General features: G+C 40.0%; 1 protein-coding gene across 1 annotated transcript in view; it reads right to left on the bottom strand.

Moving 5' to 3' along the window:
• Positions 1-4,006, bottom strand: part of PUX2 (plant UBX domain-containing protein 2) — a 16,446-nt gene extending 12,440 nt beyond the window's left edge. Inside the window, exon 1 of the mRNA XM_028264275.2 lies at positions 2,174-4,006. Coding sequence (XP_028120076.2) covers positions 2,174-3,073 — 900 coding nt within the window. The 5' untranslated portion in view covers positions 3,074-4,006. The remainder of the gene's footprint in view (positions 1-2,173) is intronic.
• Between the last annotated feature and the right edge of the window lie 12,246 nt (positions 4,007-16,252).

The following is a 16,252-nucleotide window of genomic DNA, read 5'->3' as shown; positions in this document are numbered from 1 at the left end:
CATAGAGGATAGAAGATCCACGACAGGATACTGCACATTTGTGTGGGGAAATTTGGTCACTTGGAAAAGCAAGAAACAAAATGTTGTAGCAAGGAGCAGCGCAGAAGCAGAATTCAGAGCTGTTGCTCAGGGAATATGCGAAGGATTATGGCTGCGGAGGATATTGGAAGAACTACATGCTGAATTAGAGTTACCTGTCAAGCTGTACTGTGATAATAAGGCAGCGATCAATATCTCACTCAACCCTGTCCAGCATGACAGAACCAAACATGTGGAAGTTGACAGACACTTCATTAAAGAAAAGGTGGAAGAAGGAACTATTTGCATGACATATGTCCCCACTAAAGAGCAGATTGCAGACACATTTACCAAAGGACTATCTCGGCAACTGTTTGAGGATTTCATTGGCAAGTTGGATATGATCAACATCTATGATCCAACTTGAGGGGGAGTGTGGAAATCCCTACAGTTTAGGAGTCATATGTAATCCCTATAATTAAGGAATGATTATTGACAGTCCTATTTTAGGTATCCTATTTTAGGTATGTACAGAAGGATGGTGCTGGTGGTCAATAGTGATTACCATGATTCTTGTATATTCCTTTATTGTAGAATTGTATTGAAAATAAAGTAGTTTCCTCCAGCTTTCACATATATACATTTAGGATTCGTTTGGGAAGTGACTTTTTGGCTAAAATATGATGTGAAAAAAACAGAAGTGTTTGGAAATGGCATTTTGGCTTTTTACGAAAAAACGTGCAAAAAGTAGAGATAATGGAAAGGAATCTTTAACTTTTTTGTATCGCTTTTTGACTATATTAGCCTCTTCCTAAACACCCCCTTAGTGGTAGAGATTATGGTGAGCTTCTTCTTGTTGCTCACCCCTACATTACAGCTATTGACGCAAGGCCCCAACTTTGGAGTATATGCCACACCATTTTTTTGTGATCATGATTAGTTGTTAACCATAAGATGAGTGGGTCTATGACCTTTTTTCTTTTCAATTGTAGTTCTTTAATTAGCCTCTGATCTGTAATCTCAACAGCAATGTATTGGATTTTGTATTTCATTTCAATACTTAATTTCTGCATGTCATTCATGTTTGGGACGTGGAATGACCTTGTGAGGGTGTGCCATGGCAAGAGAGAACTAGCATGTTAATTGAGTAAAAATTGGATATAAATGATCAAACTTCTTTTGAACATCAAACTACACTTGTTTGGAACAAACATAACTTTGGACTCCTTTGGAGTATTTTGTGAAAACCAATGGACTTGTTTTAAGAATGTTTAAAGGCATAAAAGTGGAAGCCTAATTAATCTCTTAAAAACCGGTGCATGACGATATGCATGATATTTGTGTGGTTTCATCTTTCACATTTGCAATTTTAAGTATAAATATTTAGACAATAAATTAAATAAGGTGTTTTCAAACATAAATCTAAAAGATATATAAAAATCCTAACATATGCTGATATTCATATGCTAGTTTTAGGCATTTACTGTGTCACCATGTCTTTGTTGTGTCGTGTCTATATCCCATGTCTATGTCTATGCTACATCAACAAACATGACGACATGTATCAATATAGTATACAAAAGCAGTTAGCTGCCTATTACTTCTTTTTATTTAACATTTGTGTCACAAACCAACACCTTCAGTAAAGATCCTAGTTTCATTATAATTCTTATTTTGATTCTTCTTTTCTTTAATTCATTGCTTTTTCCATGGGTTACATAAACATTAACAAACAACTACATTTACTTAACTGGTTGAATGTGGATTTTCAGATGACTTTGTCAAATTGTATTAATCCAATTTATTCATTTGAAATCCATTGACTGTAGGCTGTAGCCAAGATCAACCTTTAATCAAGGATGTTAATAGGGTGGACTACGAGCAAAGCTAACCTTTTGGCATTATTTGCATAAAGCTGCTTACTAATTCATTCTCACATTTGGCAACCTCGACTCTTTCCTGCCTCTCTCTCTCTCTCTCTCTCTCTCACACACACACACACACACACATTTCTTTTGACAGCAACCCAATAGCAAATATACGAAGCAGACGCAATGCGACCAGAATAATAGCACAAAAAAATAAGGATAGTAGGTACAAATACATTAACATACATAAAATACTTTGCAGATGAAAAACAACCGCACATTTTTACCTGTCTGTCAACCTTCTTCGGCTCAACTGGTTCATCTATCTTAGATGGAGCTGCAGAAGGCAATTCTTCAACCTTCTGAGTTTCCAATAATGATATCGCCTTCTTAATTAAAAGCATTCCTTCTTCCGAAGGAATTTCCATCGCCGCCCACATCTCCCCGTCTTCATCTACAAGTCCAAATCCAACACACTCCAACAACTCCACACATCCTGTAACATCACCAATGGCCTCCCTTATCTTTGGATTCCCCATCCGAATCCTTCGAAACTTAGCATTTTCTGGCTCCTTCACTATATTCCTCAACAACTTAAGAACAATTTCGACTGACCCATCGAAAGGCTTCCCAGAAACATATGCACCAACACAAGCTTCCAATTCATTTCTACCCTCAGATACACTATCATTTTCAGACGATTCTGAACCAAAAGCCACATTATTGGCTTGTGTACTATTGAGACAACTATCAACATGATGAGAGACCTCTTCTTGAGACCCATAAGCACGGCCACAAACCGGGCATTCAAACACATTCAGAGAATACCCATTTGCACTTCTTTTCCCAGAAGTGATCAAAGGGTCATACGGATCAAACCCAGTAGATGGTTTGCAATTGGAGTCGGAATTACTACGAATTCCAGACCTATTCGTCACATGTTGATCCGAATTCAAGGGTCTCTGAGGCGAAGGCTTAGAATTCGCTGAAGCACTTGAGGGTGGTTGACTGGGCTTAGAATCAACAGTCTGTGATGGCCGACCCAGAATCGGGTTGGGATTGGGATTGTCCGAAGAAGACGAACCCAAGACCCTGCCTTGACCCTTGAATTTGGCAGAGGAAGAGGATGAGAATGGATTGTTCACTTTCTTCATGAACCCTTTAACCTTATCCTTCATATCATCCATTGATAAGCAGATTCAAGAAGAAAAAAAAAATTCAAGAGCTCAATTAAACGCTTAATCGATGAGATTTTTTGAGATTAGTCGGGGAATGAATAGGTTTTTTTTTATACTAGGTTTTAATATAGGAAAGCTAATCTGTGCTAAGAGAAAGGAATTGAAGAAGAAGGGGCTGAAAAACCAAGAGAATGGTATTGAAGGGCTGAAAAACCAAGAAAACAAGTATCGACTTTTACAGCGAGACGGACCTCGGAAGTTCAGAAACACCGCGTTTGAGTTTTCTTCGTTGTTTTTTTCGGTTGATTGGGACTTGTTTGACTTTTCGGAATTGAGTATTATTATGGTATCAGGAATCTCTAGAGTTTGTTTCTTAAAGTGATCCATGAGATGGGTGGTCCAACGGTTTAAAATGAAATTAATTAAAATGACGTTGTTTTGGTTAATAATTTAAAAAAAAAAAATTTAATTTAAAATTCTTTCCGTAGATCTGATAGGGAGAGAGATCTCTCTCAGCCGTCTCATGATCTCTAACCCCAGCAACATCTCTAACTCCACGACCCCTCTCTTCTCCTTCCTTCCCAACCCCTCTTTATCTCCCTAACTTGTTCCTGCAATACCATCAACACCACCACAAGTTTTTTCTATGCAAATCTCACTTACACAATCAAGAAAGGTGACACTTTCTACTTTGTCTCCACAAACAATTTTCAAAACCTCACAACCTACTAATTTGTCCAAATTGTCAACCCATATCTAATCCCAACCAACCATACAATCAGTGTCACCGTAATTTTTCCCATGTTTTGCAAGTGTCCAAACACAACCCAATTGCAGAACAAAGCCAATTTTCTCTCAGTTATGTTTTCTAGCCCTCTGATAACCTCACTTTCATTGCTTCAATGTTTGGCTCAACAACACAGTCAATAATTGATGTCAATGGTAATCATCATATTCAACCCTTTGAAACTATCTTTGTACCTGTTTCAAAACTTCCTAATTTGACACAACCTAGTGGTGTTTTTGTTAATTCAACCTCTACGGAGAATGGAAAAAAAAAGGGTTGTGGTTGTGGTTGGATTGGGAATTGGGTTGGGGGTTTGTGGGATTTTGCTGGTTTTGGTTTGTGGGATGTTTGGTTACAGAGAAAATACATGGAAGAAGAGGAAAGGGATGGTGTAATCTCCTGGAGAGGTTGTGGGTTGTTTGATGTCAATTTATTTATTTATTTATTTTTATTATTTGAAATTACTAACCAAAACGACGTCGTTTTGGTTAGTTTCGTTTTGAACCATTGGAGCACCCCACTTTAGGGATTACTTTAGGAAACAAACTCCATAGGATCCTGATACATTATTATGACTGAGTGCTGTTTCGACGAGTTAGTACAATGTTGGTTTTTTGGCTTTTTTTTTTAGTCTATTTTGTTTTTTTTTAGTATAAAATGTGAGATATGATGTGATCTAAAATGGATGTAAAATTAAAAGTTGACTTTTTTTTTTTGCTTTCCAAAAGACCCCCCAATCACTAACTTTTTTACGAAATTTTACGACACATGCCATTTATTTTCACAGGAGAAATTTTACGACACACGCCATTTGCTATAAGATAATACTCGTAACTCAAAAAAAAATTGATTCGAAGTAGTTTGAATATCCAAAACGACATCATTTGGCCTTTTTTTTTCTTTTTTTTTTTTCTTTTCCTTCCCTCTCTAAAGTAGACAAAAGAAAGAGAGAAGGGCGAGAGAGAGAGGAGAAGAAGAAAAGATGGAGAGGAGGAAGAGAAGAAGGTGAAGGAAAATGAGAAAAAAAGATGGTGAGAAGGAGGTGGAAGAAGAGAAAGAGAATACACACAGATCTGTGTACACACAGAAGAGACAATGATAGCGGCACAGGTGGGTGACTCTCTCTCTCTCATATATATATATATAGATATGTATGTGTATAGATCTATGTATACACACAGATCTAGTGTTGATAATGATGTGTCTACTACTATAAAAATAGTTAAAGATCACATTTTGATAAATGAAAATATTTTACTTTTATTGAAAGTGTAATAAAAAAAAAATTAGATTGATATTTTAATCACACTTGATTTAATTGAGTGTGATAATATTTATTTTTTATATCATTTTTTAATTAAGTGTGATTATATATACATTATTACAATAATACTTAATAATATTTATTTTAAATCACACTTTTTAAATAAGTGTAATTATATATATACATATATATATATATATATATATATATGTTTTAATCACACTCCCTAAATTAGTGTGATTGTATAATATATTTCAATTTGATTTTTATATAGAATACTATTCCCAAATTCGCACCTATTCGACTCTTTCCATTCCCAGATTGGCCTCGTTTGGCAAGTGATAGTTTTAGTCAAAAAGTCAAAAAGCCGAAAAGTCACTAAAAAAATCAAAAAACCAACAATTTATACCAAAAAGTTAAAGATTCCATTTTCTCCCTACTTTTTGCACATCTTTTCATAAAAAATCAAAAAGTCATCTCAAACATACTAATTTTTTCTACATCATATTTTAGACAAAAAGCTAAAAAGTTACTTAAAAAAAGTCTGTTCCCAAACGAGGCCAGAATTTCACAAACAGCACAGGCCTTTTGTAATAACCCCTATCCGTAATTAGCCACTAATCCGTATTTAATGATGTTAATGAGAGGATTAAAATGAATTATGTGTTTATTCTGCAATTTGTATGATTTTGACTTTCTATCTGTTACTTATAGAAATATCTGTTTGGAATTCCACTCTAATATGTAAATCGAAAGCTTTATCGGCATCCGAAATCGAAATTGACTACACCGATATGTTATTTGGAATTTTTAGAACCATATGACAAATTTTATTAAAAATTGATTCAGTCTGATTCATTAAGTCATGTTTGGTTAGCCTAATATTCTAATTAATGTGTTTTAGCACCATAAACATATATATGAGAGATAAGCTCATTTTGAGCTCATTTTCTTTGCTCCTCTTAGTGCAAAAATCTGAAGTTTTCTTTTAGAGAGAGAGTATGTACAATTCTAGAAAGAGAGATGGAGGAATTGAAGGAGAATTGAAGACCTTGGCTTAGATTCTTCAAAACTAAGCTAGAGCTAGATTAATTCAAGACTATAGGTATGAATTCCACTCCTAAATTATGAATCCAAGTTATCAACATGAAGATTATGTGTTTAAGGGTGTGCATTGAGCTTAGAAGGAAGATTTGATGCATGCATGTACATTTTCTCACAAATTGAGCATAAACTCTAAGAATTCTCTCTTGCATGTTTGAAATTCATCTTCATTTAGGGAAGTCATCAAGTTTCAAGTTATTTTGTGGTGTTTGATCATGTTTTGAGAAGTTTGATACAAGAAAAATTCATGCATGTTGTATTCATGAACATTTATCATGTTTTAAGTAGAAATTATGAGTTTTAACAAACTCTTGGGCCATGATTTTATGAAATAATTCTTAATTCATCATGTTTTACAAGTTTACTATGTTATATCAAGTTTTGGGGCCCAAGAAATGTGTTTTGAACGTTGGAATTCGAGTTTGGAGCTTGAAGGTGCAATTTGGAAATTCCAAAATTTGCATCCACGCTCGAGCGTGGGAGTTCACGCTCGAGCGACCAATTTGAGTGCGTGCACTCCACTCGAGCGACCAAAAAGTCCGCTCGAGCGTGAATTGCAAGCTCCCAGAAGTTTCATGTCTTTTACAGATCGCTCAAGCGAAGGAATGTGCGCTCGAGCGACCATTCACATTTTGCATGTCTACTCGAGCGAGGGAAGCTACGCTCGAGCGTGGACCTTATTTTCAAAAATTTTGCCTAAGTATTTCAAAGCATGTTTTGGCATCCTCATTGCATCTTAGGCATTCCTAAGCCTTAATTAAGCCATAGTAATGAGGTTATGGATTAGAAACACACTAAGAAAAGAATGTACCAAGTTCCGAGACTGCAAGTGTGTGTGTTTTAGGCAATATGATAAGAAAGAATATGAGCTATTGTAATGAAAGCTAAGCCGTGTTGGCCACATGAATGTGTAATGATTAGATGTGCTTGTGTTATGTATTTTGTGATTGTAGGTCAAGACTAGAGGACTGATTGACCATTGCTGGAACCACTGTGAGTAACGTTATTGTAAAGATACGTTCATATGAATTACGTTCCAAATGAAATATGATAAGTTCTGCTTTCTGAAATGATATCTGTTTTCGTGAACGAATATTCCAAGTTTGAAATCTATTATGGCATCCATAGTTAGTCCCAACTCATGGGGGACGGCATGAAAATGCGGGTCCATGACATACAAGTAATTACGAGATCTCGTTAGCCACTTCATTGTGGTGATATGTGTTTAATCGGTATCCAGAACCGATTACTCTAGTCGGAAGACATTCTGTGATGTGTTCTATAGGATGTACCATTATTATGTTCTGATATGAGAATGATTATGCTCTAGTCTGTTTTCTGCTTATGACATATTCAGATTTCATTCACTAACCCCTTTACCTTAATGTTATTCATTGGGCGTTAGCTCATTGTGTGTATATATATATATATATATATATGTATAGGTGAGCATTCTGGAGCCCGAACTTGAAGGCTTTTGTCTGGATCTGTGTTCTGTTGTCAGCCAACCATTGTGCCTCACATGGAGGTTCCCGAAGCGTCCTGTGTTTAAGTTTTGTGGTTTCTGTTTATTTAAGACTCAATTTGATGTCGTCGGCTGTACTTAAAAGACTGTAATGTGTGTGTGTATAATGTATAGTTGACTACCGGTTATTGTATATAAAGTTTTTTTTTAAATATTCTGTTTCATATAAGTCAACACAGCTCATTGGACAACTATATTTATGTATTTGCTTTCGCTAGCCCCTTAATCTTGTTAATCTGTTCAGAGCCCTTCGGTAGTCCAAGGATTACTGGCCGGTTACGATGCTAAACCTATAGGGGTGGGTTTGGGTTGTGACACCTTTTCCTCGCCTCATGTTTCTTAAACAAAGAGTGTCTTCTCCTTTCCTTCTGTTTCTGAAACGAAGCCCTATTTCGTTTTCTTCATCACAGCTCTGAACCACCATTGAAGTTACTCATTCAAATTTGTCTTTTGAAATTAAAAACCTCTTGAAATTTTTGGTGAGTTCTTTGTTTTTTATGCCCCTTTTGTGTGTATATATTTATGATTATGATTATTATTAGTGGAATTTTATAGATGTAGGTTTTCAGAGTGAATGAGGGTCTTCAGGTGGTAATGATACGTGTTCTGTAAATAAAAGTTGAAATTGGTAAGTTTTTGTTGATGGTTGGTGGGCTTTACAGGATGTGGGTCTACGTTAGTGTGATTATCAAACTTATAGTCCTACTAAGTATATAGTCCACTAAAATAATCAAATTCATCATACCTGTGCTTGAGTTTGATTATCAAACTTATAGTCCAGGTGGTAATTTTGATGTACAAAAACAATACGTTGTCAAGTATAAAGATAGATATACGATTCTATACATCAGTTTTGTAACTTGATCATATTAGGATGTGTTTTAGGTCATGGTCAGGTGTGAATTAAAAACAAATAACATAGTTGCATTTCCTTGTCCATGGTTTCTCCCATTTATCAAAGATGAAATACTTGCCTTTGTTTTGGATTTTGAGTGTAGAATTTCAGAATTTGCAAGCCTGACATGTTTGAGGGATTGGTTTATGGTTCTACACAATCTACTATGCCAGGGGCCACATCTAGAAAATGATTGTGATCCACCATCAAATGGTTGTTAATTAGTAGATTAATTAATTGCATGAATAGCTGCTTGTTTTAATTTCATAAATTAAAAATATGACAATTCAAGAGTTGCCAATATGGAAGGGCTTAAATATATCAAATGAAGATCAGAGGCTTGACTTGCTATTTGCTAGTTTTCTTTGCCATTTGTGGAGATATATTTTCTGAGTACCAACACGTAGCCAAGGTGACGTCGACGTGTTAGTCGGGGTGCCACGTGTCCTAGTCGTGACGCCGAGGTGATCTCGGCTAGGCCGAGGTTATCTCCGAAGATATCGGCGTCCGGGATAAGCGGATAAGGGACAAGAGTCCTAGAATGAGGAAGGACCTCAGCCTGGATAAGGATAAAGCTCTTAGGGAGTTTATTTTTATCTATTGGAGAGTCCAAGATAAGCACTAAGCTAAAGTCCATTGAAGCTAGGCTTCTATTGGGACTAGGATTGTGTTGGCTATAAAAGAGAGGCACCCCTATGGGTCTAAGGTACGCAATTTGTACTCTGAATAGTGAATTGAGCACTTTTTTATCTTTGAGAGATAACTGACTTGAGCATCGGAGTGCCCCCGGGTAGACGAACCACCGCCGGAATCTCTTCTTTTTGTTGCAGGTCATTCAGGCGCCATCTATTCTGCTAGTGTTCTCTAGCTAAATACTGAGTTGGCAGTGTGGTAAAAAATTCACTCACATAATTTGGCGCCGTCTGTGGGAAAGAAAGGAGAATAGATGGCCAACGACGGATAGAAAGAGAAGATTGGGGATGACACTCCTACTGGGAGTGGGAGACCTGTTGACCTTGACGTCGAAGAAGACAATTGCAATGAAGATACTCGTGATAAGAATCATGAAGGAAAGGACGTTGGCCAGGAGGGCGACGTACAGAAGAAATCAGACCGAAACGAGTACTATAACGAGGATAACCTCCAGGTATGGAAAGATAGATCCCTATGAAGGGACGAAGAGATGAAGGGGATGGTGAATAAATTGGCAAACCTGCATTCGGTCGTCAATTTCATGATGCAAAACAACGTCATGCAGCCACCATTCCTAGGGCTGGGCATAGGGTTATCCAAACTGCCCAAACTGCCTTACCCGATCCGAACCGCACACGTGTGGGCAGTTTCGCAAACACATTAGGGTAAGGTGCGGTTTGGATTTTATATAAATTTCGGGTTGCGGGCGGGTTACGGGTTTGACCCGCACCCGGCCAACCCGTCCGCATTAAATTAAATTTTTTTTTTCCCCTCTTTCAAATCTAACCATCCATCTCTCACTATCTCACTCACCTCATCTATAACAAACAAAAGAAAAAACACTAATCGTTGTCTATACCTCACTGTAGACACCCCATTTTTGACTGACCGTAAGACTCAGACGTCACCAGTTGAGCGCTCGGTGATGTTGCATTTTGTGCTCGATCTGAGGTTTCAGAGTCTCGGCTGCGAGCTTTGCCTCCGGACTTCGGGGCTCTTTTTGTGCCTTGTCTCGGTTTGCGAACCGAGTCCTGTTTTCTCCATTTTCTCTTACCGAAGGGAGGGAGAGGTCTTGTAGACCATCTCTCAGTGGCCGTAGGCTACGTTTCGTGGTCGTAGGCCATTTTTCCCGTTTGGAGCCCAGTTTCTGGTTTTCGGAGCCGTTGGCCGTGTGCCTCGGTTCGAGACCGCTTAACTATCTCCGTTTGCTTCGATTTTTGGCACACGCCTTATTTCCTTCCTTTAGAGGGACACTGTGGCCCGGGAGACCACCTTCGTGGTCATACGCCACTTCCGATGCCTAACAGCCTGCTTTCGGGGCCCCAAACCGCGCGTTTTGGCCCCCGAACCTTCGTTTTGCATCCGTTTTGGTCCATTTTTGGTAGAGACCCTATTTTCATTGTTGGGAAGGTGGTAGGATGGTGGCCAACCCCCTTTTCCCCTGAAAAACCAATTTTCTCATTTTCTCTCTCCAAAAGTTGATTTTTCTGATAGAAAGCTGGTTTTTCTCACTTTTAAGCCACATTTTCTGGCTTTTCATACCACCATTGTGATCTACTCATCTGGAAGGCCACCAATATGTTAGGCCGACCAGTTTTCTCTTCTTGACCCTTTTGAACCTTGCTTGAAAGCTAGCTTTTCTCTCTCCTAGGTCACATTTTCTAGTTTTTCTCTACATAGCTGTGTTGCACTCATCTGGGAAGCCACCTTTCTGGCGTGGCCGGCCAGGAAATTTTGTTGACCCGTTTGACCCCTGGTCGGCTGACCAGGGGGGGTGGCCGGCCGGCCACTTGAACTGGCCGGCCTGCTTCTTGCTTTTTGCTTTTTCTGAGTGTAGTCCAGCTGTGCCAGCTGGAGACCATTTGGTGTATCCTCCATACACGTGTATGGAGGATACTTGGGACCTTTTTGGATATTTTGGAGCCTCTCCTCTATAAAGGAGATGCTTGGCTTCATATCAAGGGGTTGAACATTTTTGCTTAAGGCATATAACCTCCCTCCTCCATTGTCACTATTCCAAGCTCCAAAACACTAATTTTCTTGGTCCATTTGCACTACAACCCTTAGCACCACACCTCCATCATCCATTCCAGTACCTTGGAAGTCATTTGCAGAGGTTGAAAGCTCACCAACTTGGTCCAAAAGCTGCTGGAGGTCGGCTCTTCAAGGGTAAGTGTCGATTTCCCTTAAACTTGCATTTTTTTTGCTTCATTACTTAGCTTCACTTGCAAGTATTTCTGGGCTTTGTCATAAACTAGAAAGTGTCATATTTTGAGCTCCTCTTCAACTTTGTTTAAGGGCACTTTTCTGTTTGAGGTAATCTACTTTCCCTTACCCTCTATCTCTCTTTTAGGGCTATTTTTGCATCATACTTTAGCCTTACTTGTGAACATTTTCGAGATTTGTTATAAACTGGAAAAAGCCTTGTTTTGACCTCCTATTTAAGTTTTCTTGAGGTCACTTTTCTGTTTGGAGTCATCTCCTACCTTGCATGCTTCATTCCTTCATATTTAGGGTTATGCATTAGAGCATTTGCATTGGACTTGTTTAGGCCTCTTAGCCACTGAAATCCAGGGGATTTTCAGTGGCTTTGATGAGGTTTTGAGCTTTGAAATCATAGAGGGGTGACCCTCTCACCCCTCATTTTCTTTACTAGCATCATTGGCTTTCCAAAGGGGCTCTATTTTGCATGCATTGAAGTCACTTTTTGGGCCCAACTTTGTGGGTTTTAAGGTCTGCCTTAGGTCTGTCTGGGGCCCTTTTGATCATATTTTATGTCTATAGTGCATGTATAGAACAATTCCATTCAAGGCCTTTTGAGGGGGCCTTTCATAGTATGCTTCCTTGACTGATTTCAAGGCCAATTTTGTGAGTTTTAGGGCTTTCATAACTCATTTCCATAGTTGGTTTAGTCATGCTAAGTGTCTATCTTATATGTGCTTAACAACCCCTTGAATGGCCTTCCAAAGAAACCCCTCATTTTTGCATGCATTGGCTGCATTTTAGTGATTATTTAGGCATATTTTGGCATGTTTTATTCATTATTTTTGGCTGGTTTGATGAGTTCTCATTTGCTTCATATACATGCCATGTAAACCATGCTTGCTAGCCAATGTTGCATGCTATTTTAGTCCATCATGTTAGCATCTTTTGGCCATGCTCTAAACTAGAAATGTGCATGTTTTGGAACTACCTTGGCTCTGTCTTTTGACTTCATGATCAAATAATGCTAGCTTTGTATACTTGTGGTTCAATGCATGTGCCTAGTATTGAGTTTCGGGGCTTATTCCAAGCATCGGGTGCCATATTTCCATGTTTCGGGATCATTTAGCATCATATTTTAGTGCTGGAAATTACATGTTCATAGGCCATCTTTCATCCCTTGCCATGCTTTGGTAGAGTGGCATTTGATGCCTTAGGTTCGGTCCTCGGTATGCGTGCATGTGTGCACGCATTTCGGTTGTCTCATTTTCATCTAATGGCTACTGATGTGAGTGTGGATGAGGTCCACTCATGATTGGTGTAAGTCCATTATGCATTGTGTATGCCTTTTCAATTCATAGCATTGCGTATGCTAGGATGCATGTTAGAGCATCGTGTATGCCATGTCACATCAAGCATTGTCTATGCCATTTCATAGCATTGCGCATGCTAGGTTGTATGTTAATCGCATTGTGTATGCCATGTTTAGAATAGCCGAGCCTATCTTAGTTGCATTTTGCATGTGTTGCATTAGGCATTTCTGTATAGTTAGGATCATGTATGGATTTCTAACATAGTTTTTGTTTTGGCTTGGAGTACTCGGTAAGTTTTATGCTTTAGCATCCTTGCATGCATGTGAGTGACTGCCATGATAGCATGCTTACCATGAGGCTATTTGCTTATATGATATACCTGCTTGAATTCCTGTGGGTGAAAGTTGGGTTATTTGGATTGGAACAATTCATCAATTGTGAGTTTTAAGCCCACTAGATAGTGGCAAATCACCTTGTTTTCTAAGTCTACCTGAGGGTGGCAAATCCACATTTTAGCCTACTTGCGAGTAGCAAACCGCTTTAAAAAAAACAAACATGAGATGTGTCGTTCCAATTCAGGCGATCCGGTCTATATTTGTATGCTGTGCGTACCACATAGTAAATCTAGGCTAATAACCGGAATAAGAATGCATAGTGTTTTCAAAACCCGATATCATGGTTAGTAGAGGCCAATCTTTGATCAGGCGAGCGGGGGTGCTCACGAAGTGACCTTCCCTAATCGTACCCAAGTTCCCGAGCCGAGGCAACTTTGGTGATGACGGACACCTGGCCTTAGGCAACGAGTCAGGGTTTCCTAAATTTCCCAAAATAAAATATTTAGGTGGCGACTCTGTATCTGGCAAAGCAGTCCATGTTTGGCACTTCTTTCAAAAAATCTGTTTTCAAAAACGATTTGCCGGATTTGGACTCTTTGATGATTTCATCGGTCTTGCATTGCACTCTGCGAGATTAGATACAGGACCGTGACATTGAGTCCTGAACTGTAGTGAGCCCAATGAACAAAACGAGGGGGGGGGGGATTTCCTCCCGGGACGTTTGGGGACGTCTACAGTTTCTGGCGACTTTGCTGGGGAATTAGAGAACTTAACTCGAACTCATGATATCTTGTTTTGATTACACTTATGTGTTTCTTTGCATTGCATTTGCATTGGTGCGCCTAGGACACTGTATTTGCTGTATGCTATTCCTGAACGGTTTGCCGGAGGCTCGCTTCGAGAAGCGTGCTATAAGGCTGACCGGTTGCGGGCTCTGCCACGATGGGAACACAAACCCCGATTTTACCAGGGCACCCTTTTTGACCATTCGACCTAGTGCATATTCGGAATCCATAGTGACCATTCCAAATTAGGACATGATGCTTACCCATTTATAGGTTGTTTGAAACTGCTGCGTGCGTAGTGAAACCCTAGTTCCTGACAAAATAGGACAGGGAAACCTTACCCCAACATAGGGGTGTTTTGGCTCTTACTTGTTTGTTATATGCTTTTAGAGTGCGTCTCTATACGAATGCATGTATCAGTTTGCAAGTTTGGGCATCAGGCCTGCGGGCACCAGTTCAGTATTCCTGGGTATCAAGGGCCTGCGGGCACCAGTTCAGTATTTTCAGAATCAGTTATTTGCGGGTATCAGATTCAGCTTCGGGGACAGTGATTTGGGAATAGTGATTTGGGAATAATGATCGGTCTTTGAGAACAGTGTATCAATTGTGTGTTAATTATACCCGATTGTGTGTTGTGTTTATTTACGCCGTTATGCTGTCTGTTCGTCTGCTCGTTTATTTCCTTATTATTGCTTTATTTATCTTTTTGCTAGGTAGTTTAGCACAATTGCTCTAGACCAAGCATATATTCCCCAAGCACTCTGGATAAGAGGTCGCCGACTCAATCGATCTAAGGATCTGGTCGACGGATAACCAGTGTTTCACTCTCTACCCTCGGTTATCAGACGGAGGTCGAAAAGACGCAGTGTATCCGAACAGTGGTTACCAGAGCAGTGGATTACCCCATCAGTGGACAGTCGGATTGAGATCCTAATTGTTGCTATAGAGATAGACTTGCTAGTAGTTCAGACAGATCAGGGCAGTATGGCGGGACCGACAGGAGTTGAGGAAATGATACGTCAGATGCAGGACACCATGAGAGCCATGCAGCAGGATACTGTTCGCCGGGACGAATTTGCCAAACAATAGGCCGAGATCATGGCCCAGTAGGCAGAGTTAATTGCCGGATTGCAACAACAAGCCGGAGCATCTGCTTCACACACAGTTCCTCCCCTACTAGGAATCCCAGCACCCGAGGAGGCACAAAATGTCCAGGCAGATACGAACATACCAACGGGGCCAGCCCCGCTCCCAATTCTGCCCCAGCTATCTAAGGCACCTACGCTTGTCAATCAACTGGACTCTCCCTTCGAGTTCGAGGTAGACCATACAGCACCGAAATTGAGCAAGCTTGAGAAGTTGTTCAAGAAATCCCAAGGGGTAAAGTCTATCCCGAATATCGAGGACGGATATACCGACGTGGCTGTGACGCTACCGGATAGGTTTAAAATGCTGCAAATTGATTGCTTCGACGGATCTGGGGACCTCATGGTGCATCTCCGGCTATTTTCAGATGTACTTCGGCCCATGGGCCTCACCAGACCACAAAAGCTTTCACTATTCGGCCGGACCCTGTCGGGTGTGGCCTCTATCTGGTATGCGAAGTTAGAGGATGATGTCAAGCGGAGTTGGGATGAAATGGCCGAGGCCTTTGTCGCACAATACTCTTACAATACCCAAATCGAGATTACGACCCGAGATCTTGAAACAACAAGGTAGGAGCCTAAGGAGAGCTTCTCGAATTTCGTAACTTGGTGGAGGGCGAAGGCTTCGATGATGACCCTGAGGCCTACCGACAAAGACCAAATCAGGATGATTGTGCGCAATCTCCAGCCAAAACTGATGCAAAAAATGATTGTGCTCCCCTTTCTCACTTTCTCAGATCTACATGAAATGGGGGTACAAATCGAAGATGCAATGAAACAAGGTCTGATTGACCAAGATAGAGAGCAACCCAGAAGAACCTTTAACCGCAACAACAATACAGGCCCAAGTGGCGTTGCAACTACAAGAGCTTCGGAGGTGAGCATGGTCACCACCATTCCTCCTCCCCTTCCAAGACCCATGGCAGCTACACCTTTCTCCGGCGCGTCCGGAAGCAACACGCAAACCACTCGATTCCAACCCAGAGGCCAAAGAACCTTCACCCCACTGTATATGCCCCTGTCCAAGGCTCTAGGGGTATTAATCAAGAAAGGGCCCTTAAAGCCCCTAGAGCCGAGGCCATTGCCAAATCCACTCCCTCCTCCTCATAACCCAGCAAAATACTGCGCATATCACCAACA

The sequence above is a fragment of the Camellia sinensis genome, chromosome 5 (genome assembly GCF_055761805.1).
Source record: "Camellia sinensis isolate YWXY chromosome 5, ASM5576180v1, whole genome shotgun sequence".
In the NCBI taxonomy this organism is placed as follows: domain Eukaryota; kingdom Viridiplantae; phylum Streptophyta; class Magnoliopsida; order Ericales; family Theaceae; genus Camellia; species Camellia sinensis.
Note: the sequence above shows the minus strand (reverse complement) of the source record. Positions and strands in the feature narration are given on the sequence as shown.